Source organism: Lathyrus oleraceus, chromosome 7 (genome assembly GCF_024323335.1).
Source record: "Lathyrus oleraceus cultivar Zhongwan6 chromosome 7, CAAS_Psat_ZW6_1.0, whole genome shotgun sequence".
Lineage (NCBI taxonomy): Eukaryota > Viridiplantae > Streptophyta > Magnoliopsida > Fabales > Fabaceae > Lathyrus > Lathyrus oleraceus.
In genome coordinates, this window is record NC_066585.1 from 153,977,142 (window position 1) to 154,004,629 (window position 27,488).

Below are 27,488 nucleotides of genomic sequence, written 5' to 3' on the forward strand. Positions count from 1 at the left end.
GATACGGCTACTAAGCTCACTAGTCCCACTCATTTGAGATCTAGTGACTCACTCACTAATTCCTCACCATGGGAATTAGCTACAGCCCCAAAGGCTATGCTATGCACACTAATCACCTAGCATGCAAACATCAACAACAAATCCATAATAATTCACTCACTAATTCCTCACCATGGGAATTAGCTACAACCCCAAGGGTTATGCTATACATGCTAATCATCTAGCAATGCAACATCAACAACAATTCACAATGGACACATGCTCACACTCTAAGCCATACAACAGCCCATTCACAAATACATGCATAATATATACATTCACAACATTATGCATATCATCATACATCCTCAACACATTTGTCAAAACATCATATCATCTCAAATAATTGAACACAGTATTAGCACACTCTACAAATACCTATACTGCTCAAAATAGCGGGAATTAATCCCTATTACATCATACGCCACTATAGGCCAAACATCGATTATGTACACAACATTTAAATTAACAATTTTTCCGTACTGCAACAGTGTTAACCGGTTAACGCCCTGGGTTAACCGGTTAACGCAGGCAAAACACGCTTACTGCCCAAAACTTATCAGTGTCAACCGGTTAACGCCCTGGGTTAACCGGTTAACGCAGGCAAAACAGCATTATTTCTCAATTCGTAACAGTGTTAACCGGTTAACACCCTGGGTTAACCGGTTAACGCAGACAAAACAGCAGTTCCTGCGCTAACACAAAGCAGAATGCAGAATTCTCCGCATTTTCCGCCGTTAGAGGACTTCCGGACCTCCGATTCCAATTCCGTAGAAAACTATACGTTCGGGAAAACACGACTCACACAATTACGGATTCAATTTCAGATTCAACACAACATATCCATCACAATTTTCAGCATTCAACAATCCCAATTAGGGTCAATTCAACGGTTTATCACTACCCATTACATGCTAACCCATAATACCCATTAAACGACGATAAACCCCCCTTACCTGAGTTAATCCGGCAACTTTGAGCTTTCAAGCTTTTCCGTTCTCCAACCCTTGCCCTCTAGCTCTTCCTCTTGCTCTGCCTCTTTCAGCCGCTTCTCTGAGTTTCACGTGAAAACCTTATTTTCCAAAATGAACTCTTTTTACTTATTCCAGCTTATATATATTTCAAATAATTATTATTCCAATAATAATAATAATTCAATAATTCCAAAATAATAATAATAATAATCCAATTATCTAATTAAATTAATAAATATATTATTAACTTAATTTAAATAATTACCATATTATTATCGGGGTGTCACAACTCTCCCCCCCTAAAAGAGTTTTCGTCCTCGAAAACATACCTCAAGCGAACAACTCTGGGTAAGACTCCTTCATCTTACTCTCCAGTTCCCAAGTCACATTGCCACCTGCTGGTCCTCCCCAAGCTACCTTCACCAAGGCAATCTCTTTACCCCGCAACTGCTTCAACTCTCGATCCTCAATCCTCATAGGTGATGTTTCAACAGTCAGGTTATCTCTCACCTGTACATCATCTATTTGGACTACATGCGACGGATCATGAATGTACCTCCTCAGCTGAGACACATGAAAAACCTCATGCAAATTCGCAAGCGACGGCGGTAAAGCGATACGATAGGCTACCTCTCCTATCCTCTCCAAAATCTGATAAGGACCAATAAATCGAGGTGTCAACTTTTTCGACTTCAAAGCTCGCCCAACACCAGTTATCGGAGTAACACGAAGAAACACATGATCTCCCTCTTGAAACTCAAGTGACTTCCTCCTCTTATCATGATAACTCTTCTGACGACTCTGAGCAATTCTCATCTTCTCCTGAATCATCTTAATCTTTTCCGTAGTCTGTTGAAGTATCTCCGGTCCAACCACAACACTCTCACCGGACTCATACCAACATAAAGGTGTCCGACATCTCCTACCATACAAAGCTTCAAACGGTGCCATACCAATACTCGAATGAAAACTATTGTTGTAGGTAAACTCAATCAAAGGTAAATAACAATCCCAAGCACCTCCTTTTTCCAAAACACAAGCCCTCAAAAGATCCTCTAGTGACTGAATCGTCCTCTCAGTCTGACCATCAGTCTGCGGATGATATGCAGAACTCAATCTCAGCTTAGTTCCCAAAGCCCTCTGCAAACCTTCCCAGAACTTCGATGTAAATCTAGGATCTCTGTCCGAAACAATATCCTTGGGGGGAAAGAATTCATGATTGGGGGTTAGGGTTTGTGGTGATTCCGTAATTGTTGCCTTATTAAATACATGTTGTTGTTGGTTATGACATGATGAAATTATTGTGGTTGTTCTTGTCTCTATATTGTTGTTGTTCTTGTCTCTATATTGTTGTTGTTCTTGATACTATGATGATGTGGCTACCATGAAGTTATTTTTAATACATGATGATTTTTGTTGATTTACATGCTTCTAAGTGATATTACTTGACCTATATATGTTATTGTTGTTGTTGTTGTTATGTCAAACCATGGTATATTGGTGTTTTTCCTCATCCAAACATCTCATGTTAGTGTCCTGGTACTGTCACGTTTGCTAGAAGTTCGCTAAGCAAAACAGGGGAAATCTGCACTGACTTGGTTTGCTAGGAGTTCGCATAGTGAATTATGTTCGCTACCAGCTCGCTGAGCAACTTGTCAGCATTAAGAAAAATGTGTGATTCTTGTTTTCCCCATAACTCGAGCATCGTATATTCATTTGATGTGAGACTTGAAGTGTTGGAAAGCTCCTTAAATGATCTATTATATGGTGAATTAAAAACATGATTTTATGCCAATGATTAATAGTATAGTGATGAAGCTAACATAGAGGACTATAATATACATAATTGGTGAATGTATCACCTAGTATTGATGAATACCATGAGGAATAGGTTTGACATTTTGGTGAGGAGCTTTGCTCCGAAAGTCCTATAGTTGATAAGAACTAATCATGTATTCGGATAGTGATGCGCACATACCATTTCAGAGGCTTATGTAAAGTGGTAAATATGGATGTGGCACTAATGATTTGTGCCTCAATTGGGTTTGAGTCCCAACCATGAAGGACATAGGGGAAATGTGGACACCTAACTGGGTTTGAGCCTCACATGGTGAAAGATACTTTAAGTGGGTTTGAGTCCCATATGAGTGATGGTTTCTTGAATTGGGTTTGAGTTCCATAAAAGGGTTTGATATCCACCATGAGAGTCAAATCATATGAGCATGCATAAATCGAGAATGGCCTAGACATAGGTATGTTCGAGGATTGATGTTTCATGGCTTCCGAATAGTGATCGACTGAGTTATGATAACTCAGGTGACATGTTTCCATACATTGCAAATACCACTTAGATACTTAAGGCTTGGTTACGTGGTTTAAGTGATGCACAAGTAACAAGATGAATACTTGAGTTAGAAATCAATTAGAAACCCTGTAGAGTCGAGTGGACCCATAGGATATGAGAATTCACTGATATTATCATCTCACCCCAATATCATTGTTATTTTTCAGGTGTTAATTGCAGGTGTTATGCAAGAGAGGTGTATGTTGATGTTTCAAAGGATTTCGGCTGTTGTGATCTTCCGTTATGGATTTGTGTACAATGAAGATATTTTTTACATAGTTCTTAGATTTTATTTTTAGGCTTTATTTTATAACATGTGCTATAATTGTATTTTATTAGTTAGACATGTGTATATAATAATGTCGCTAGGCACTTATGTTGTATCAATACCAAATAAATATCTTGCATAATATATTTTCTAGATGTATATTATACGGGGTGTTACAGTTAGTATCAGAGCAGGTTGATTCTCGACCTAGCCTTGAAGCATCATAAGTAAATCTATTCCCGCCCAATAGTTCGAAAGTAAGGAGAACCGATTAGCTCAGTTGAAGTCTTAGTATGAGTTGTGATTCTGGTAAGGTGGAATTATAGGGTGGTGTATGGTTCAAGTAACCTAGTAGTGCTAATGGAGTCGGGAAGTTGAGGATTTCTATCAAATGAATTTGTCAGAGTTTTGATAAATATGTGAATCTACTAGTAGAACAAGATTGACCCACTGGTGTGTAATAAGTATTGTAAATAATTCCCTATGATGAAAGAGAAAGGACGGTTCTGTCGCACGTATGCCACAAGGTCTGGAAGTGAGGTAGTGCATCGGTGTTTCAGTTCCTAAGGTCATTCGAGCATCTCGAAAGAACGAGATTATATTCGAAATGGTACCTTCCAAGTGGTTAAGGGTCTAAGTAGAAGAAGAGGCTCTATGACATTACTACCTATTTTAAGGGAACATGTATGCACCAGGAAAAAGGTAGAATATAAACCAAGTATATCCAGCCTTGGTAAGGAGATAGGGTTCAATATAGCTTGTCAGAGATTCAGTGCTAGTAGGAGACCGTTATGGAAAATTTGACTTATCTAAGGATCATTAGAAAGAGGTTCATGTTGGGAGAAAGATCAAGTATTTTAGATTCAAGGAAATCCTAGTAGGATGGTTCTATAATTGGAGTTAAGAGAATTACCATATGAAGAGAAGAAAACATGGACTTGGGAGCAGTGTAAATCATGTAATACAACTATCCTAATGGGATGCATTTCAGATAAAGGCACAATGGGATCCTTAAGATTTCATTAAGGTCAAAATAGGATAATGCAACTAATGATTATTCACGTACAGAGATTTCTAGAGTATGAGGTGTAGTGGGGAAAATTGTACCTTGGTATAAAGAAGCATGTAATGGTAGCATCCTGCTCACATGTATAAGTAACTCATTATCTTATGTTGGAATAATTTATGGAGTATCACACCCTTGAAGGATAATGGAGATCCAAAATGCAACAGAAATTAAAATTTTCTCCTTTAGTGATCCTTACAAATGGGCATGATCAGTGATAGAAATCGTTACCTCTTGTGACAATTGAAACCTTTGATGCATATCTAAGGAGTGATCATGAATGTTGAATGGTGACAACGCCTCTACTTAGTCCATACGAACGGATTCCTTCAATCTCAGTGCTAGCTGCTACGAATGAAGGCTTTGAGTGAGAGAGAGAGAGAGAGAGAGAGAGAGAAACGAAATTTCATCTAATCAAATGTTTCTGCACAAGGGTTCTATTTATAAAACCACTTGTGTGGGCTACAAGCTAAAAATCCCACTTAAGTTTATGTGGCCCATATCTTATGGTATACCAAAAAATCACTTAAGCGCGTGGTACCTTACCACATTTCATATTCTAATTAAGTGCATCGCACCTTACGATGTTTCACAATTCACTTAAGTGCATTGTACCTTACGGTGTTCCTTATTTACTCTATTTTTCATCAATTCGTCCTTTTGTGTGTGACCCTGTAGGTTTTCGCGACATTGGCAATTATATTAAATCATGTATTTAACATAATAAACAGCGAGCGGTATCTAGCAACACATCACTGCTACCCCAGGCACGAAAATGTCATGTGATCTGACAAATCCCTTTTTTGTGATAATACTTGTGTGTAGAATTACCCTTTTGACCTTATGTATATATTGAACACAAGGCATATATCGTGTCATTCTTGTCCAGTTCAATATTGGGCCCTTAGACATTTATCCTGTTACACAGGATGGACAAATTCCATCTAGGTCACTCATGTCCCTCAACATGCTTCGTGGAGTACCCATCAATTGTCTTTATGGTCATCCAGTTACGAATTATGTTTGATCAACAATAAAGCACTCGACTCTACATCTAGGGTCCATAGTGGTTTTAGGTCGAAGGGTGGTATACACCACTATCACCATGAGAATAACTTATGACACTTTGCATAACATTCTATATAGTATTCTTATAGCGGGTCAATCCAGTATAAATATCACTCTTAATATTCATACATATGTTTAAGACTTGATAACTCCTTATCCATGATCCATGAGATGTGATCATCAGTATATATATATATAATAGTCTTAATGCTTTAATGTTATCCCACTTCACAACAAAGCTCGACTATGGATACTTTAAGAATAATGTCCTTATGTTTAATGAGTCTCATGATTAAGTCACACACTTGATACATTAAACGGGCTAGCTATTATAGGGACTTTATTAAACAAACATAATAAATAAAAAAGCCTTTTTATTATAAATAAATAATTCGATACAAGTACCAAAAGTATTGGCCTCTAGGGCTTACACCAATAACCCTTTATTCGAGCAACGAGTTTTGTGTCCAAAGAAGTTTGATCCAATGGTAAGAAATGGAAGACAAGACAAGCTTGATTATGAAACTAAGTGTAGAACATGAATAGACTACGTCATATGATCTCGTGAATAGGAAACAGGGATTGTCAGTTGCAAGTCATCTAGATAAGAAATTTTCATATGATGAAGTGAGTAGAAGATGTTTGGTTTGAAAGAGAATCCAAGTTGGTAAGTGTGTAGGAATGTCAAGGTTCATCTTGAGTCCATATCATATTGTTGACAAGAGTATGAGGGACTTGTTAGAAGTTAGGTTTTTGTTCATCTTCTTAAGTAGTGTTTGGGTTTGTTGATAATGGAATATGATGTTCACACCTTGTTAGAACTAAATGAATACAGACTTTTAGTTTTATGGGTCATGATAGATGTGCGAGTTAAGAAAGGAGTTGCGAGTTATGGAAAGCCAAGTTAATAGTTTTGAAGTTGGAAATTTTGAAGGTGTATTGCATATTTGATCATCTGTAGAGATGTCAAAGAAGTTATACGTTTGGGGAACCTCCATAGTGAACCATACTTAGTGTAAGTAAGACTTAGGAGTATCATCGTTATGACTAATGAGAATCATGAGGAGTGAAGCTAAAAGAGACTTATTGGGTGGTGATCTTGAGGAGGTCAGTTCAGTATCTTACATATGTGTTAGTAAGGTGTAAACTGGTGAGTCAGAATATAGCATTGGTTAATTCTCGCAGATTCATGGCCGCAGATGTAGACCCCATGAGAATGGTACATGAAGTGTGCATTGATGCTTTACCATATTGAAAGAATTAGTGAGATGTTCTTCCAAGAAGGGGAATGAATAAGATATTCCTGAAGTTAAGCATTTAATCCAGACTATCTATGAGTAAGAACACGAGCTAGAACTGCGGGAGATGGAGCAGAAGGTTTGAGATGAATGATTTTGGATAGGAAGTGAAATGTTATCTCCCTATGTGTGATTGTGTTGTATGACTCTGCGAGTAGTATTGGAAAATCACATTTGCATCCTTCATTGGTTAGAGTCCTTTAGAAATGTTGTTTCGTCAATGACTTGGAAGATTCCTTGTTGGTAATATTCCTCCGGTTGGTTAGAATCATGTGTCGGCAGAACCCGTGATTAAGTCAGAACTCTATAAAGGACTTAGAATGGATTATGGAAATAATAACAAATTATTGGTTCTAATTATCTATCTTATGTCAGTTAGAGAAGTGTTCTACCGGTGGATATGTTAAGGTTTTGAAACTGTTTTGGGACAGTAAGTGATCAGAGGAAAATATGGATGTCCTATAAGGACCCATGAGCTAAGCAATAGAAAGTGATTGATGGAAGTGCATTGTGTAATTTCATGGAGGATCAGAGAGATAACTACTCGTAGGAATGATGTAAGATAATCTCATGCCTAATGTGCTACCTTATTGTAATGGTACGAGAGAAGTGAATCATTAGGTGTAGACACTCGTAATATATGGAATCAGGTAAGGTGAAGTCGATAAGGTTATCAATAAAGGGATTATAAAATGTGTCACAAGTGTTGAAGGACTTATAAGAAAAGGGTCGTCAGTATTGTGTGTAGTTAAGGAATCGATAAATTGTATCACGAAGTTTCATGAGTGTTGACTATCCAAATCAACATAAGGTGTCGTGGTTATGTTTCGTGTAACTTAGTGCAGGGAAAAGAAGTCGTGGATTCCAGAGGAAGTTGTGACCAAGTGATTAAGAATGGTATGTAAGATGAATTAAGTGGGAGCAAGGTTAGAAGTTAATCAAATTTTGGAATGGGAATATGGTTAAGACCAGGAAGTTTCGAGGCATTAAAAGCATTAAAAGCATCACGTTTATGAACTAAAAATAATGTCCAAGTAAATCTTGAAAAGTCATCAACAATAACTAATGCATAATAATTACCTCCAAAACTTCTAGTCCTAGAGGGACCCAATAAATCCATATGAATCAATCGAAGATGTCTAGATGTAGAGACAAAATTCTTAGCCTTGAAAGAGATCTTAGTTTGCTTACCCATTTCACATGCATCACATAATTTATCTTTGACAAATTTAAGCTTTGGTAAATAAATAAGAAGATCATGCTTTACTAAGTTATTCAAATGTTTCATACGTATATGAGCAATTCTTTCATGTCAAAGTCATGCATAATTATTATTGTTAGCTAGAAGACATTTTTGTTTCAAAGATAAATCATCCATAGATGTCAGAAAGATTTAATAAAACTTTGTGAATTATATGAAGTTTACGTAAAGTTTCAACAATTTGAAAATTAAATGAACACTTAAAAAATATTTGAATTGATGTTAAAATGATTAATGAAAGAGTTGGATTCTTTTTATGATGTATGAAGCCTTAAATGCACCTTTTGAAAACCCTATGAATATATGCATAAGAATAGAGGGGTTTCATGAAGTTTTCTCATCGAAAATAGTGTCATTGGTTAATGAAAAAAAATGTGATTCTCATGTGGTAATCGATTACCATAGGGTGGTAATCGATTATTATAGTCCAACAGTCATATTTTTGAATTTTGAAGATTGGTAATCGATTATCGGGATGTGGTAATCGATTACTACTGTATTTTAGCTAGAAAATCAATAGTTTTAAAGCAAAACTTCAATGATTTTCAATTCTTTTCATGTAGTTTGACTTTGAGAAAAATGAGGTGAAGTATAAGTGATTTTTCTAAGCATTTTAAGGTAACATAGAGTGTTTTTGTAATAAGTATCTTTGCAATTCATTTATTAATAACAACTTCTTCTTGATTTCATATTGATCATCTTTATAACACATTATTTCTTTAATCACTTGATATTGAGCCTGTTTTTCTTTTTGATATAAATTATTTCATCAAAACCAAGTTTTACAGAGAAAACTCTTTTCACAAATCAAAATCTAAATGTATTAGATATTTGGGTCATTTCATGTATAAAGTGTTCAACCTTCACTTTTTTTAACATTGTGAGATTTCTAATTAATACTTATATCAAAACAATCTCCCCCTCAAATGGAAGCTCTTTCATCCACGTCCTTACCATGTTACAAACACTTTAACCGGACACACCACCCACTTATATGCTCTCTTAAAAAAAACACATTTCATCGACAGACACTTATATTGCTGATGACATGCTTACCAAGACACAACAAAAATTTGATTATCAAATAATGGATCATAAATGATCCAAAATAGACATTAACCAATGAAATTTGATTAATTGATTTGAATACCCTATAAAAATGTAAAATCAATTTAATTAATTTGAATTGAATATCTAGTTGCTATCCAATTTCCTTGTTGCTTTGCTTCTTACACCCCACTCTCAACGGCAAACAGCATCCTATATCATTCCCACTAAGGTCAGACCAAACTGCATCTTCCACTTCCCTCCCATCCCACACTTCCTGTATAATGGCAACAACTACAAATGTTGTTCTCAACCCTCCCAATTTGGGGTTCCTCACTCCTAAGCCCCTCCATCTGACATTACCTCACCCCAATTTGAAAACCAAAGTAAAGTTGCAATCTTTATCCATGTCTAGACCAACCCATTTGAAGGTTCCGCAGAACTCACTCACACCCACCGAAGAATCACGTTCTTCCTCACTGCAACATGACTTGCTCATTGTGGGTCCCGGCGTTCTTGGTCGCTTAGTAGCTCACAAATGGCAACAGGTAATCTCTCATTTTCTGATAATTACCTCAATTATATATGTGGAATGTTGTGATTGTTAGTTTTGTTTTTCTTTATGTAATTTGTTTATGATTTATTGGCAATGACATTATTATAAGTGGTTATTCTACCTGTGTCAATATGCATGTAGGAAATTCCGGGTTGTCAAGTTTATGGACAGACAATGACTGTTGATCATCACAATGAGTTGATTCAGATGGGTATTAATCCATCTTTGAAATGGACAGAAGCTACTCACAAATTTCCAAATGTCTTATATTGTGCTCCTCCATCCCGGACCAATGACTATGCTGATAATGTTAGGTAACAAATCTTGGTATTCGTTCCATATTTTGTATACTATTTAGTAGTTAAAGGCCTTATTTGTAAATCTTATCTCAACTTGCAAAAGCCGATATTGTTAGGTTGGACACCATCACTAAGGTTTGAACCGTGGTACTCAATGTAGTTATTATCACAACTTTGTTTACAGATGTTTATAAGTGGAACGCGGGGAACAGAATGAATTACCATAAAACTTGTTCTGCTTTTGATTTGTTGACAACAATTTAGTAATTTTGAAGTGGTTGGTTGCTCAGATCAACTTGGATGTTACAATGCTATTTCATGAGTATGAGTAGTAGTTACTGGTTGCCTTCTTATGAGTTGATGTGAATTTTCAACAAATCAGGCTAGCTGCATTAAGCTGGAATGGTGAAGGTTCTTTCGTATTTACGTCAAGCAGTGCTCCATATGACTGCAATGATAACGGACCGTGTGATGAGGTGGGTCATACATGTTTGCTTATGTTTTAAGAGATAATGATATTCTATATTTCCATTCTACATTGATACACATGCGATTGCAGATTGTTTTAATTGCTTAACCTGTGCAATTGCACATTTCTATTCCTATGATTCTTGTGTTAGGATACTCCAGCTGTGCCAATTGGGAGAAGCCCCAGGGTCGACATCCTTCTAAAAGCTGAAAATGTGGTACTAGAGTTTGGCGGTTGTGTTCTACGACTGGCAGGGCTTTATATATCCTTTATAAGATTCAAATTATTAGAATTGCAACAAAAAAAATTAATCAGAGTGATTATTGCTTTTATGTCATGGTAATCCTTGACTAATTTCACAAAGCAGAAAGAGGTGCACACAACTATTACTTGGAAAAGGGGGTTGTTGATAGTCGTCCTGATCACATCCTGAATCTTATACATTACGAGGATGCTGCCTCCCTCTTAGTTGCAATCTTGAAGAAAAAATTCCGTGGACAGATTTTCTTGGGTTGTGATAATCATCCTCTCTCTAGGTTAGACGTTCTCTCTTTAAGTTGTCAGAAGAAGCATTTCTCTATGAATCTTACATTTTCCATATTTTTGCAGGCAAGAAATGATGGATCTGGTTAATAGAAGTGGTAAATTCAGTAAAAAGTTTGATAAGTTTAGTGGTAAGTTCATGTTTAATAGTAAAACATACATCTTGAACTGATACTATCAGTACTTTATTGTAAGTTGAGTTGATCTTTGTGGTTATCATGCAGCAATACAATGGTAATCACAGAAGTGTGTATGATTCTAAGAGCATTGTTACATTTTATCTTTGCTTTTGCAGCAACTGATGGCCCTCTAGGAAAGAAATTAAACAACACAAGAACTCGTCGGGAAGTTGGCTGGGAGCCTAAGTACCCTAGTTTTGCTGATTTTCTCTCGAGCATGTGACCGATTCCTAACTGCATCTTTGCTGTTGGCTCCCTTAAATGCGGAAAAAAGAAAGAATAGAGAGGTATTAGAGAATGCTTGCTGCAGACGGAAAGTTTATACATGCCTGAAGTCTAAATATTTGTACTTTTTATGTTGACTCTACTACATCAAATGGTGTTATCGTCGGGAATAAATTTTTTACATGTAACAATTGTTGTGTTTCATTGCAAGATCAGTTAAATTTAAATGTTTACGTAATGTCTCTTTAGTGAGTGTAGTTACATTGTTAATTCACTTTCATACATTTTATGGATGTAACTTATTGTATTCAACACACGTCAATGAATAGTTTAACATGTATAGTGTTGTTGTTTTCAAGTTCTAAGATATAACGAAGACAACAATTGTCAACAAGATGCGTTTGTAGTCCAACGGTCAGGATAATTGCCTTCCAAGCAATAGACCCGGGTTCGACTCCCGGCAAACGCATATATTATTTTGTCAATTAATTTTTTATTATGTGCAACTTAGCTTTTGGAATTCGCATATTCAAAAATTAAATGTACGGAAAAATCTCGTGTGAATATGTTTCAAGAAGTATAACTAAATTGATAAAAAATTATATTTCATAATACTTGGAAGTATTTCATACATATGCTAATTGAATATTTGTAACATAGGAGGTACAACTCTAAGAACCAAATGAACTCTACCCTTATCTTCTTTTGGACCCTTAAATAAAATGTATCCATATGTAAGCAGCTTTCTTCATCAAAAATTCAAAACAGGACACATTTTTTTCCCGAACCCAGTGTGTTGACACTAGCAGTTGAAACATCTTCAGACAGATATCAATCAAGCGAGTAAGGGCGAATAGTTTGGCACAAGGCATGCTCTGAATCCAATTGCTTAGGGACCAAATTAGTCCGAAGATAAACTTGTAACAATGGCCGCATCATAATCCACCTAGAGGTGACTCTTGTTTATGGTCATCCACCAACCAGAAACCATAGTCGCGAAATCGCTTTATCTTCTTCTCAAAACCAACTATATAATTGTTATGAATTATAACATGTTTTCCTTTAGTTTCCTTAACCCATGTTTTGTTCTTGAAATATAATCCGCCTGTAGGGAATGCTTCTTGTGGAAGCAGGTACAAATCAGCCTGCAATGGGGAAATCATGATGTATTTAGGACAATTGAAGTCGAACATTTGCGATCCAAAGTGAACTAGAAGGAAGTGAGAAAAGTGCAGCATACCTCTTTAGCATTCTTCATTAAAGCCCAATTAAAAGCAGGTTGATCATTAGATTTCTTGGTTCTAGACCATGGCTCCATTTGAAGTTCCTCTAACCACATTTTCAAAATTAGCTTTGCTCCATCCGTAGGGCGAAGGAAAATCATGCAACTACATATATAAGGCCTCCCTTTTTTTCCCGGTGGTGGTAAGTCGTGCGAATGGTTCAACGGTTTGATCTGCTCTCACAAAGAAATAGAAAAAAAAAACAAGTCAACTATATAAGAACAAAAATAGAATCACACTAGAACTGCAGAACATATTCAGACAGAAAATAAAAAGAATTGGAGCCTGATTTACTATAACTTGTAATCTTCCTTGGTATCATGTGATGTGAATACATTTATAATTATTTTTTTCATGATAGAAAAGAAAATCTACAAGGATCATGAGAACAAGGAGAACACAAATATCGTTGAACTTCTATATATCCACCAAGTACTGTCATGGATCTCATGATTTTTCCTCTGCATAGTTGCGTCACATATTTACAAATGGAGTTTAAGCAAATGTACAAACTACAGATAATATTGTTCTGAATTAAAACTACTGACCACAACAAACATCACCTATCTATCTATATACTATCTATATGCTGGTCGCCATAATCTTCCATCCGTCATTGATAACACTGCTTTAGACGTTTTCTCCTTCTACTATTTATATACATTGTAATATCCTAACTTTTCTAACTACACCGACTACTAAGAAACTAACTGCAAGTTGCAGCTAACTAACCAAATAACGAATATGGTTATCAAACAGAATTATATATATACACACTCAGTAAAAGTATTGTTGTAGACAGCAAGATTCTAGGATTGATGTAGCATGAAGTTATAATATACTAATCGAAATGCTGCATAAAAGAAAATGAAATTAAATGAGAGTGCTTACCGCAATCATATCATCTGTAAAGTACACATCATGGCTCCCTTGCAGATAAGGAAATGGATCGGCTAACCAAACCATGTCGACATCGTTGTACATCACGCTGTATCCAAGCTCCAAAATCTTCAGCAGATGGCTTGGCCTCCTGGCTGTAAAGTTGAAGAAACCCTACACATTGAAATAAACAAGCATGGATTCTATAATTCAGCACCATACAAGAGAAATAAATGGATCCAAAAATTAATAATACCACAAACATAAGCTCAAAAAAAGAAAAACCACCCATGATGTCAAAACATGTTACATATCCACGAAGCATTCAAGACACACACCAGATAGTTAAATCACATTATGTAGTTACAAGCCTATAATGAAATCATATTCATAGTTATCAAATCAGGAATCAAAAGAATCATTTGCAATGAGAGACAAACCATAGAACCAAACTTGTGAGAAGCTTCAACATCAAGCACAGGAGGAATAATAACAGCGTGACCAGGCCAAAGTTCATTGACCTTATAAAGCGAAGGATAATCCTCAGCAATAACAAGAACCATATCTTGCCGCTTCTGCATAGCAACACTTATCAACCAGTTATTGAGAAAAGGCAAGTAAGGCTGACTAACAATACAAACAATCACAGTCCCATTTTTAGCCACAAAGGTGAGTGCTTGATCCAAAGTATAATGACCCCATTTGGAAATTGCAGGGTTTGAAGTAAAAAAGAGTTTTTGGGGCATTCCTAGCCATGGGGAGAAAACACCCAGCACCACAATGAGAGACAACAGGGAAAGAAGAACTGTGGGGCTTAGAATTGAAAGGGATTTCTTGGAATTTGTTGAAGATGAAGGTGAAGTGTAGAATTGAGTTGAAAAAGGGTTGTGGAGGCTTCTTTGGTGGAGAAACCCTGATGACATTTTTGAAGGTTGGGGAATGAGATCTAGTTAAGATGAAACGAAACAAGATTCGAAGTTTTGATGTTGTTATTAGGGATTTGAAAATGGAGAATTCAGATCAGCGATGTCGGTGGTTTGGTCTTCCGGGAGGGACTAGCATAATCGGAGTGATGCTCCGGTGCAATGAAATTCATTCTTCCTCAGATTATTATTTATTATTTATTATTTATTATTTATTTTATTTTATTACTTTTTAACTTTCTTTTCAATTATTTATAAGTTTACTTTCAATTATTTATTAGCAATAGCTAAAAAAAACAGAAGAAAAAAATAGCCACGTTCATAAGTAACTCATTAGCTCCATAAGTGATTTTTCAATATCCTTACTAATATTTACTCTTACACATTATATATTTTTTTCTATAATTTTTACTTTTTAAAATTTACAAAAACGGAATTTTGGATAGTTATTTTAAAATTTCTGGTACGATCGTATTTTTTAAAAATCACGCATTATATAGGAAATATGGAAAAATACGATAAAAAATATCGAAATTTTTTAAAAAAATCCATTATACATTATCGGAATTCTCAAAATTTCCGTGGACAAACAACAATTATCGAAAATTTTGAGTATATTTGAAATTTCCGATAACAAAGCATAACTTTAAAAAAAAAAGATTTATTTGTTTGGTTCGGAGCCAACAGGGTCATCTATAGATTCGTGAAACGATTGTACACAGTTCTTCACCACAGATAAAATATATTTTGCTATGTAATAAATTTAAATTAAATATTTTCCCGTCCTTATATGATATTGATAGCTTTTTTTGATGTAAATGACAAATATTTGAGTTATGATCTGAATATTAGTCCGAACACAATATTGGCAAACAACATGGTATTATAGTTGTGATTGTTCATTCTCATACTGGCCAATGAGCTAGGAAAGATAAATTGATTTTGGATTGTGAGAGAGGAGGTAATTATATAAGGAAGAATACATCTGAAAGTAGTAAATCCTCAGAGGACATTTATAGTATGAAAGTGAAATGCCCTTTTAGGCTTAGACCTGCGTCAAGTGGTATCGGTTGGATGGTGATGGTTAGGTGTGGGTTTCACAATCATAAACTATCTGACGATTTAGATGACCATGACATATTGGATCGTCTAAAAGTTCATGAGAGATAGTCTATGAATGACATAACGAAGTACAACATGGCTCTATGGTACATGGTTTCTGCCTTGAAAGACAAAGATTCAGGAAACCTCAACAGTGTTACCCAGGTGTATAAAGCTAGAGCTACATACAATGTGAGGAAGAAAGGTTCATTGATGGAAATGCAAATGTTGTCGTGTCTTATTCATAGAGAAAAATATATGTGCTAGACAAGAAATAAGAAAGACTCAAATGTTATTGCTGATATCTTCTGGACACATCCTGATTCAGTAAAGTTGTTGAATATGTTTCACTTGGTGTTGATTTTGGATTGTACATACAAGACAAACAAGTATCGGCTACCACTGCTTGAGATTGTTGGTGTTACGTCAACAAAATTGATGTTTTCGGTAGGCTCTGTCTATTTTGAGCATGAAAGAGAGGAAAACTTCAAATGGACACTAGAGAAGCTCAGAGAATTTTTCTCTTCAGAGAAATTGCTACCTAATGTTGTGGTGACGGATCGATAACTTGCATTGATGAATGCAATTGAAGTTGTGTTTCTAAATTCAACTAATCTGTTATGTTCGTTCCATATTTCAAAAAATATTAACATGAAATGTAAAGATTATGTTAAATCAGAAAGATATGAGCATGTCATGGATCTATGAAACAACATCATGTATGCTAATAGAGAAACTGAGTTTGTTATACACTTGAAGCATTTTGAGATTGTTTGTGTTGATATTCCTTTGTTTGTTAAGTATGTGATTGAAACATGATTGACACTTTATAAAGAAAGGTTTGTTGCTGCTTGGACTAATAGAGTCACTCAATTTGGTAACACAACAACGAACATGGTGGAGTCTGCTCATTGGAGACTAAAAAACGTGTTAACTACAAGTCGGGGAGATTTATGTCGAAGTTGAGATGCTGTGAACACCATGTTGAAGTTGCAGCTTGATTCAATCAGGGTCTCGTTTCAAAAAAGTATTATCAATATTGAGCATCGGTATAACACTCATTTCTATACCAACTTGGATTGTTTTTTTCAAGTCAGTGTATACAACATATAGGGAAGGAACTAGAAAGGATAAAATTTATTGATACAAGCAAATACGTTTGTGGTTGCTTCATTAGAACAACATATGGGTTACCTTGTGCATGTTAACTTGTCAGTTTCCAAATACAAGGCAAACCTGTTCTTTTAGATCCAATTCATGTTTTTTTGTGAAGAAATTACACATTGAAGAGCATGATGTCAATCATAAAGATACTGGTACAAAGTTGGATTTAGAAGCGGAGTGTGAAAAGTTGAAGACATATTTCAATTCTTTGAATATTGTAGGTCAGATGGTGTTGAAGAAAAAGGTTAGGGAACTAACACATTCATCCATAACTTTGATGTGTCCACCGTCGGTGAAGTACAACCCAAATAGGGGAGTTAAGAAGAACATAAAGGGTGAAGAGAGTGGTGTGCATCATGATCCTTCATAGTGGAAGTATGGTGAGGGCTCGCAGGGGAGTGAAACTATAAAGAGACCATGCACGAAACCAACAGGAAGTTAACCTTCAAGTTTGTCAGGTCAAAGTCAATCGGCCACTATATCTTCGAGGCATCTTTACTTGTCTCAATTTTCTGGTTTCTTGCATCCATACATAAATGCCATTGTTGATGTGGGTGATGTTGGAAATTGTGGTTTTCAGACTATTGCAGCTTTACTTGGATGTGGTGAAGAATCATGGTCGTTGGTTTGGACACAATTAGATACTCAAGTTCATCAACATCCTAAATTATTTTCCAATTTGTTCTATGACACGATCTGTGAAGTTAGAAATGCCTTAAAAGTATAACACTTTGGTATGCGTGGTCGAGAAAAATGGATGGCGATTCTTGATATTGGTTACCCTATTGCTAGTAGGTACAATGTCGTATTTGTCTCCCTGTCAAAGAGACTTACCATTACATTTTCTCTTCTTACATTGGCTTCACCTATGTATACGAGCAGACATAGAATCATTGATGTTGTTTTTGTCAATGACAATCATTGGGTTCAGGTAAAATTGAAATCTAATAGTCTATTGCCACCTGTCACTGATCGTTGGAGACAGATTAGACACTAGGAATATGAAGTTAGGAAGTCATCTTAAGTAGTTTTGTAATCTTATATGTAAAACATCTTTTGTGGTAAACATGTATCTATTATATGAGATGACTTTTTAATCAAAATATTTATTCAGACCGTTGTACCCAAAAAAATTAAAAAAATCCTATCATGTTTTTGTATTTTAGCTTTAAAAGATTAATAAAAAGTTTTTCAAAATAAATATTGAAAAACAGATATATTCCTTATCCCTTAACTCATTATCTCACAATTATTCATATAGACTTTATAAATATAATTATCTATTCACATTCTCTCAAACAAATAAATAACTAATCCCTAGGACAATAATCCATAGAAAATCACAAATATTGCTCATTTTATTGTTGAGGAAAAAAAAACTTCTACGCACATTGAAATATACCAAAAAAAAAAAAATCAATAAAACTCATAAAACCATAATTCAACCTGTAATTTTTATAATGACAAAATAACAAATCCTCTCTATATAATTGTAATTTTTAAGGAGAAATTTGTAACTCTTAGAATTACAATTTTTGAATAGAAAATTGTAAAGTCTCTCTCGGTTGCAATTTTTAGATAGAAAAATTACAAATCCTCTCTCAATTACAATTTTTAAACGAAAAAATTATAAACTCTCTATTAACTATAATTTTTGAAAAGAAAATTTACAAACTCTCTCAACAAACTATTTTTGAACGAAAAAAATATAAAACACTCTCTTAAACTATTTTTTAACAAAAATATAAAAAATCATTCTCTAAACACACAACTACTTAAATTTTCAATACACGAAAAAGATTATATTTTATTGTAGGGTAAAAATCTAAAATTAACTATATTTATATATATTAATACTCAAATTTTATTTCTTTCTACTACCTGATATAAAATTTGAATAAATATATTATGAGATTAATTACTATACATGTCAGTGTAAAAAGTTTTACATCGTCGACGGTGGCGGAACTGAGGGGGGACGTGGGAAGGCCACGGCCACGCCTCAACTTTTTATTTATTTTTTAATTCATATATATTAAATTACTAAAACATCCTTATTTTAAATTAAAGTTAATTTTTATTTTTTATTTTTCATTCAAAGTTAGGTTAAAATACAGATAAGGTAAAAAGCTCATACATTTCCTTTCTTTCTCATATGAGTTTGCTACCGGAACCGGAATCGGAACAGATTAAAGTGATCGGCATCTAACAGGTAAAAAAACTTTATTCATTCTTCTTTTATAAAAAGTAACAAATTAAAGTGATTGCTTGGTTTGTGTTTTTGAGATTTTTAGGGTTCTTCTTTCTTGATGTGTTAAAATAATCTATATGAGGTTTATTAAGTCAATTCATAACACTGTAATTTACAAATATAGTTATACACTGTAATAAGGTTTATTTAATCATTGTTGCTGCTAATTTCTAACAGTGAAGTTACCGGTATTTGAAAACGGATTAAAGTTGATTAATTAAGTTTATTAATTTTTTTCTCTTTTAATTTTTATGTTCTCTAAATTGATTTTTGGATCTGATATGATATTATAGGAAGAGTAAAGATGAATAATAGGAAAATTGATTCTTTTTTTAAAAGGAAAGCATGTGAAATTGAAAGAGAAGAGAGAGATGAAGAAATTATAATCCCGACATCCGAATCTGAAACAGTTCTTGAGAATCCAACAATTGAAGAGCATCATGGTTTTGAAAATTCTTTGGAACGCGATCCTGGAAAGCGTCCTCCGATTTGGCAATATCCACCAAATCAAGTGGATGCAATACGAAGAGCTTATCTAAAATGGGGTACATATCAAATTCATTTAGAAAACTATCCTTTGTCCGATAACGAGGATCATCCGAGAAGGTTTCAACATACTTGGTTTAGCATATTTCCATCATGGTTAGAATATTCACCATCTGAAGATGCCGCATATTGCTTACCATGTTACCTTTTTAGCAAAAAACTAAGTGGACGTCTCAGATCACTTGTCTTTATTTCTATGGGTTTTAGAAATTGGAAGAAAGTTAGGAATGGAAAACATTGTTCCTTTCTTAAACACATAGGGAAGGATCCTTGCTCACCCCACAACAATGCAATGAAAGTTTGTCAAGACTTGTTGAATCAAGATGGTCATATTAGAAATGTTATTCAAGTGTAAAGTTCAAGTCAAAGAATGAATAATCGATTACGACTCAAGACTTCAATTGACACTGTTCGTTGGTTAACACTACAAGCTTGTGCTTTAAGGGGTCACGATGAAAGTAGCAAATCAAGAAATCAAGGTAACTTTCTTGAGTTATTGAAACTTTTAGCATCCTACAATGATGAAGTTGCAAAAGTTGTGTTGGAAAATGCTCCACAAAATTGCAAGTATACTTCACATCAAATTCAAAAAGAGCTCTTGCAAATTCTTTCTTGTAGGGTGAAAAAGAGTATTCGTGAGGAAATTGGTGATTCCAAATTTTGTATCGTTGTTGATGAAGCTCGTGATGAGTCAAAAAAGGAACAAATGACTCTTGTATTAAGATTTGTTGATAAAGTTAGTTTAATACAAGAGAGATTTTTTGATGTGGCACATGTTAAAGACACCACATCTTTAACTCTTAAGGAAACAATATGTGATATACTTTCTCGACATAACCTTGATGTTTCTAACATTCGTGGCCAAGGGTATGATGGTGCTAGCAATATGAGAGGAGAATGGAATGGTTTACATGCCCTCTTTATGAATGGAATGGAATGGAATGGTTTACAAGCCCTGTTCATAAAAATTTTGAGAAGCTGATCTTTATTGTGAATGTTGTTTGTTCTTCTACAAAGCGTCATGATGAGTTACAAGCTACCCAATTAGAAGAAATTGCTTATTTGTTAGAGATTGATGAGATTGTAACTGGTAAAGGTGCAAATCAAGTTGGTACATTGAAACGAGCTGGAGATACTCGTTGGGGATCACATTACGATTCAATTTCTAGCTTGATAAACATGTATGAAGCAACTTGTTTAGTTTTAAAAAAAATTGCAAAAGATAGAGGGAGTTATGCTACACGTGGGGATGCAGATAGTTGTTACAATTACTTGAAGGCATTTGATTTTATATTTATTTTGCACTTGATGAAAGAAATCATGGGAATAACAAATATGCTTTGTCAAGCCTTACAAAAAAAATCAAGATGTAGTTAATGCTATGAACTTGGTTGCTTCAACAAAACATCTTATTCAAGGTTTGAGAGAAAATGGTTGGGATATATTGTTTACTAAAGTGGTATCTTTTTGTGAAAAGCATGGTATTGAGATTCCTGATCTTAATGATGTTCATTCAACAACAAGATTTGGACGCTCCTGTCTTGAAGAGAAACAAGTCACAATTCAATATTACTTTAAAGTTGAAATCTTTTTCACTACCATTGACAAACAGTTACAAGAGTTGAATAGCAGATTCAGTGAGCAGACAATGGATTTGTTAACTCTTTCTTGTTCTTTATCTCCTAAGGATGGATATAAAGCTTTTAGCATTGATACTCTTTGTTCTTTAGTTGAAAAATATTATCCTATGGATTTTAGTGATCAAGAGAAGAATAATTTGCAATTTCAACTCCAACATTTTCTATTTGTTGCTCGTCAAGCATCAAACTTGAATAATTTATCAACTATTCAAGAACTATGTTCATGTTTGGTTGCATCTGGACAGGCTGAAACTTACTTCTTGATTGATAGACTACTTCGTCTTATCATGACTCTTCCCGTTTCTACGGCCACAACTGAGAGGTCTTTTTCAGCAATGAAAATTATTAAGACTAAGTTGAGAAACAAGATGGATGATGGGTTTCTTGGAGATAGCATGACAGTATATATTGAAAGGGAGATTAGTGCAAGCATTAGTTCGGAGTCAATTATTGACGATTTCAAGTCACTCGGAACGCGTAAAACATTACTTTAAGATAGTTTTAAGTCATGTAATTTAAATTTTTAGTAATTAACTTTGTATTTATTTTAACTTTAATGTTTTATTTAAAATACTATTTACATTTTATTTATAATCTTTATTTTACGTTAGCAGCCATCCCAAATTTTTTTATCTGGCTCCGCCACTGTTCGTCGATTCATCGCCATCATCCGTTTGTATTACTTTATAGATTTTTAAAATAAAAGTCAAACTTCTTTTAATATTCGACGTCTATGATTAACTGACGGTGTAAAATCCTTTTATATTGTGTATTTCAATTAAACTCATATATTATTTAACCCAATATTTATATTTTTTAATTTTATTAATATATTTTACCTTTCCTTTTTATTTTCTTAGGTGGTAAACAAAATGTCCAAATAAATACATTTTAGAAATCTTTAAAGACATGGTTTTATTATATATCTCTCTCACTTCTATATCTCTTTCGTTCAATATCTCTTTAATTATTAATGTATTTTTCCTTTGGTTTTTATTTTATTTTTTATTTTTTACATTTTAAAAATCTTTAAAGACATAGTTTATTATATACCTCTCTCACTTCTAAAAAATAAAAAATAATGTAAAAAAATAATTTTATTCATGATATAATAAATGTTACATGGGATTTACAAAAATTTAATGACTGACCCGATCGAAACGTCCCCCTATTCCACATCCAGGTGCGTTAGTTTGTCTTCGTGGTCTCCCACGATTTTCCTGAGGTGTTTGGGGTCTTTGCGCGCTGACCTGATCAAATGATGACTGATGTGAAGGTCCGGCGGAAGTTCCAGCGGTATTTGACAGATGTGGCATCATTTGTTCCCAATATCCGGAGGGGCTCTGGTCAACGGCGCTTCCGTCATGGAGTCTGATGCCTATGTCATCGTAGTTAGGTTGATGAGGTTGAGTGGATTATGGACGGTATAGTTGCCCGAATTGAGACATTGAATCGTTTTGGAAACGAAGCAATGGTTCCTGGGGTGTATTATAGTTAAACAATGGTTGTGTGTTTTTGTGATGGGATGTTTGAGTGGTCATTGATGGAGGGCTACGATGAAGTGACCCATATGAATCATTTGGGCTATAAACGGTTGTGGTTGAAGTGTATGGTTGTTGGTGGGTAGGGTTTGATTCTTGATTTTGTGGTTGGGTGGGTAACATGAATGGATTGCGACGTTGGATGTTTGGTTGTTGGGTGGATGACATGAATGGGTTGTGAGGTTGGGTGTTTGGTTGTTGGGTGTATGTGGTAGGTTGATGGTGTGAGGTTGGTTGTTGGGTTTGGGTGGTTTGACATTGGTGTTGGACGGGGACTTGTTGTTGGCCGTACGATGACGAAGCTAGTTGGCGTGGACCAATCAAATATCGCGGCTCAGACATAAATTGTTGCATTGTCACCGACCTAAACCATGCCATATATTGTTGAGTTGGTCTTGCACCATGGATGGCTGATTCGTTTAAGATGTGTTGTCGTTAATTCCTCCATTGACGACACATCTCTTTTGCAAAGTCTCTCCAGTCGGAATATTCCCATTGGGCATCAACTCTTTTTTAATGCCAATTCCCCAAACACGTCGGAGGTTCTGGAATCTGTTGTTGCATGTCGAACTACAGTTTTACCCGGTTACTCTGGTGCATTTCCATAGTAGTGAACCGAATAATTGGTGTCTTTGTTGTCCAAACTACAACGTCGTCATGGTTAACCTGATGATCAAGTCCCAGATATGGCCTCCAGATAAACTATACAACAATATGATACGATTAGATGATAAATAATTTGATAAGTATTTTTAAATTAAAATAGAGTTGTGTAGGAGTATTACATCGTCTGCTCCAATGTGGTCCAATATATTGTGATAGACTACTATAATGTGTTTCAGACACCTATTATAGTTCACCCCCCTTACTGACCACCTAGATAAAAAAAATTGAAAAATATTGTTTACAGTTATTTGTAATATAAAGTATAATTAATTAAATGGTAAAATGTTGAACTTACTTTGTTGCAAACGGGAACATGAATGGGTTCTCGTTTACCAAGGCGAGTGACGAGGGAGATTGTTGAGGGTTCTCGTTTACATGAATGGGTTCTGTAAACCTATTATACAAATTGATGGTACATGGTTGTACGGGAAATACAAAGGAACGTTACTGATGGCAGTGGCACAAGATGGAAATAACAATATTTTTCCAATCGTCTTTGCCCTTGTTGAAGGGGAGACTGCTGAGGGATGGAGTTTTTTCCTAAGAAATCTCCGATTGCACATTGCACCTCAGCCTAACTTAGGTTTGATCTCCGACAGACACCCTTCAATCATCAGTGCATATAATAACATTGATAATGACTGACAAAATTCTCCTTCGACGCATGTCTTCTGTATTAGACATATTGCTCAGAATTTCATGTGGGAAATCAAAGATAAGACGTTGCGGAAGAAGGTTGTCAATGCAAGTTACGCATTATCAGAACCTTCTTTCAAACACTACCACAAAGAAATAAGATTGTCAAACGAAGATGCAGTACGGTGGATCGAGAATATTCCATTAGAGAAGTGGACTAGAGCATACGACAACGATCAACGTTGGGGCCACATGACAACAAATATTGTGAAATCAATGAACTCTATCTTCAAAGACATCCGTAACCTACATATAATCGCTTTGGTGCAGACAACATATTCCAGGCTAGGGGCGTTGTTTGAAACCAGACGTTCCAAATGGAGTTCAGTGTTGCAATCAGGGCAGTTGTTCAGTGATGCTTCAATGAAATTCATTAGACATGAAGCTGCCAAAGCAAACACACATGTGGTTACAGTGTTTGACCGCACTAAAGGTTGGTATAGTGTTGCTGCATGGATCATAATGAGGGCATGCCGATGGGACAATACAAAGTCGAACTAGATAGAGGTTGGTGCGACTGCGGAAAGTTCCAAGCCTTTCGTATGCCCTACTCCCATGTCATTGTGGCATGCTCAAAGGTTCGAAGGGATTCATCCTACTTGCTATCTGACGTTTACAAAGTCACCAGTCTATCAAATGTTTATAAAATTAGTTTTTCCGTAGTGGCAAAAGAGGATTACTTGCCAGAATATCAAGGGGACATCGTCTAGCACAACGAAGTTATGCGAAGGAAGAAAAAGGGCCGCCCAAACAACACCCGGTTTCGAACCAAAATGGATACGGCGAACAAAATGGTTAGATTATGTAGTTCATGCCGCCAGCCAGGTCACAATCGTACTAACTGTCCTAGTGTTGGAACGAGCACAACCAGATAAATTCAAATGTACCTCTGTTGTAATATGTGAAAAACTAAATTTATTTCATATCATAAGTTTGTGAGGAAATATCATTACATAAGCAACAACACAAACAATTAAAACAACTACAATACAATAACTAAGCGATTACAACCATCAAAACAATTTTGAACATGTAATGCATCGTCCTATGAATGTCTCGGTCAGTCTTAATATCCATCCATTCACGCACTTCTCCATTTTGGTTGAACGTGGACACAAGCCATTGAATTCTTCTAATCCTTTCATCATCCCCAATTTCTCCATCTAACCAACTGTTCAACGTCCGATTAAGACGTTCAAACGAATCTATATTCCAAAGTCGAATCTTTATCGGAGACGCAACGACGGAAAATATTAAATCGGCATTTCGCTTGTGAATGTATTCAGACATGGTTAAAAATCAAAAACTTGAAGGAGAGTGAAGTTGAATGAAAGAAAATATGGTTGTAGGGTAAGATTGTGTGAAAAATATGGCTGAAGGACAAGTATATATACAGAGTAGATAGAAAATGCATGCGCCAAAAGGCTAGGCGCCTGACATGTCAACACATGTAGGCACCATAGACATTGGCGCCTCCTCATGAGGCAATATGCAGGCGTCATAGGCATTGACGCCTCCTTATGATGGAAAATGGATGTGCCAATTCATCTGACGCATCTGTTTTAAAAGATGATTATTTTAGAATTTAAAAAAAATAATTATTTTGAGATTTAATTTAGAAATTGTGATTATTTTGAAAAAAAAATCAATAATAATTGAATAAAACTTACCGGTACAAGTAAAGGTCTAATTTTAATATTAATAATTAATAAGTAGTCAAATCCTCCAACACAACAACTACAAAATAATTATTAAATGAGTTTTATCAATGCACTATTAACGTGTTTTTTTATTAAAAAAGAAAAAGAAAAAACTAAGACCTTGTATTAAAAATCATTAGAATTTATAATATTTTTTAATTGGATCACATCCTAAATTCTTTTAGAAAAGTCTAAAACATATTACGTCAAACTATTGAGAGAATCAAGATGAACATCATGAAAATGAAACTCTTATTAAAGAAGAAGAGATTACAAGTCATGCTTATATACAATATATATTACTTGCATCATAAGATAGAATGAATCAACTACATTATAGTGTATCTTAGATTACAAGCAACAACTTAACTACCTCAAAGTTAATTATCACTTAATAGTCTTCTAACTCATATGACTCATTCTCCTTATAATCTTCATCATCCTTTATTTTCTTGTTATTTGTATATTTCAATATTTCAAAAGTAGAAGGTTGGTAGAAGTATATCATCTTCAATTTGGTTATCAACTCATTAAAAATGTCGAGGATGCAAAGCATTTGTAACCAAATTAATTAACTTGTCAATTGACTTGACTGAGAGAAGTCGCTACATAATAAAAGATTTTTGTTTAGTTTTGATTAAAAAAATTATAAATAAATAAATAAAAAGAAATATACAAAGGACTAGTTTCTATTAAGACTCTGAGCGCATGTGTTTGTTTAGAAAATGATTTTTATATATTATTGAGACATGCATCATATAGTATTTGTATATGAGTCGTCACCGTGTAATGTCTTTGTGGTAATATTGACGCTTTTTGACCTTTGTGGCAGAAGCCTGTGTGACAGATTTTCCCATTGGAGTGAGTTTTACATTAACGCTTTTCGATCTTTGTGGCAGGAGTTTGTGTGACAGTTTTATTCATTGAAATGAGTTTTACTATCCAGATCATTAGTGTCTCATATCATTAGTGTCTCGTATCATTTGTATCTCATATAATAGTTTTGATCACATTTCATTTCATATACAATAAGCAAAAGTTATCCTTAATAAGAAAAACAAAGACTATTTTTCTTACGGTGAGTATGATTCAATGTGAAAAAGGAAATTGATCATTTATAATTAACGTGTTAGGTACTCAAGAAGAAAGTTGGGATTGAACGTGTTGCTTGAAGCGCGGATGAAGGCAAATATGTTTTGTTTTTTGCAATTTTAGTATTTTATATAATACATAAATGATTGTGATACACTATTTTTATTATAATTCATTTTAATATTTAATAAATAATTTATTAATTATTATAAATATTCTACTTTAAAAATATTCCATTTTCTAAATAAAATTATAATTAAAAAAAAGCAGCAAATTTTTAATAAGCAAAATTTTAAATAATATCTCGAATAAAAATTCGAGATGTTACAATTGATATCAGAACAATAATCCTCGACAAAAAGAAAAATAT

At 34.7% G+C, this 27,488-nt stretch overlaps 2 protein-coding genes and 1 non-coding gene across 3 annotated transcripts; 2 read left to right on the top strand and 1 right to left on the bottom strand.

Annotated features, from left to right (window-relative positions):
* The first annotated feature begins 9,511 nt into the window (after positions 1-9,511).
* Positions 9,512-11,884, top strand: LOC127106288 (uncharacterized). Its single transcript, XM_051043592.1, has 7 exons — positions 9,512-9,913; positions 10,063-10,235; positions 10,603-10,696; positions 10,841-10,951; positions 11,050-11,225; positions 11,299-11,363; positions 11,528-11,884. Exons 1-7 carry the CDS (start codon positions 9,650-9,652, stop codon positions 11,632-11,634), a joined length of 990 nt encoding a protein of 329 aa, XP_050899549.1. The 5' UTR covers positions 9,512-9,649; the 3' UTR covers positions 11,635-11,884.
* A 149-nt stretch (positions 11,885-12,033) lies between these two features.
* On the top strand, positions 12,034-12,105 carry TRNAG-UCC (transfer RNA glycine (anticodon UCC)). The gene has a single exon. It is a non-coding gene; the product is annotated as a tRNA-Gly (tRNA).
* Positions 12,106-12,220: 115 nt separating this feature from the next.
* LOC127105442 (UDP-D-xylose:L-fucose alpha-1,3-D-xylosyltransferase MGP4) lies at positions 12,221-14,918 on the bottom strand. The gene is made up of 4 exons (XM_051042638.1): positions 14,239-14,918; positions 13,811-13,972; positions 12,877-13,092; positions 12,221-12,781 (listed from the first exon to the last, which is right to left on the bottom strand). Exons 1-4 carry the CDS (start codon positions 14,719-14,721, stop codon positions 12,572-12,574), a joined length of 1,071 nt encoding a protein of 356 aa, XP_050898595.1. The 5' UTR covers positions 14,722-14,918; the 3' UTR covers positions 12,221-12,571.
* Between the last annotated feature and the right edge of the window lie 12,570 nt (positions 14,919-27,488).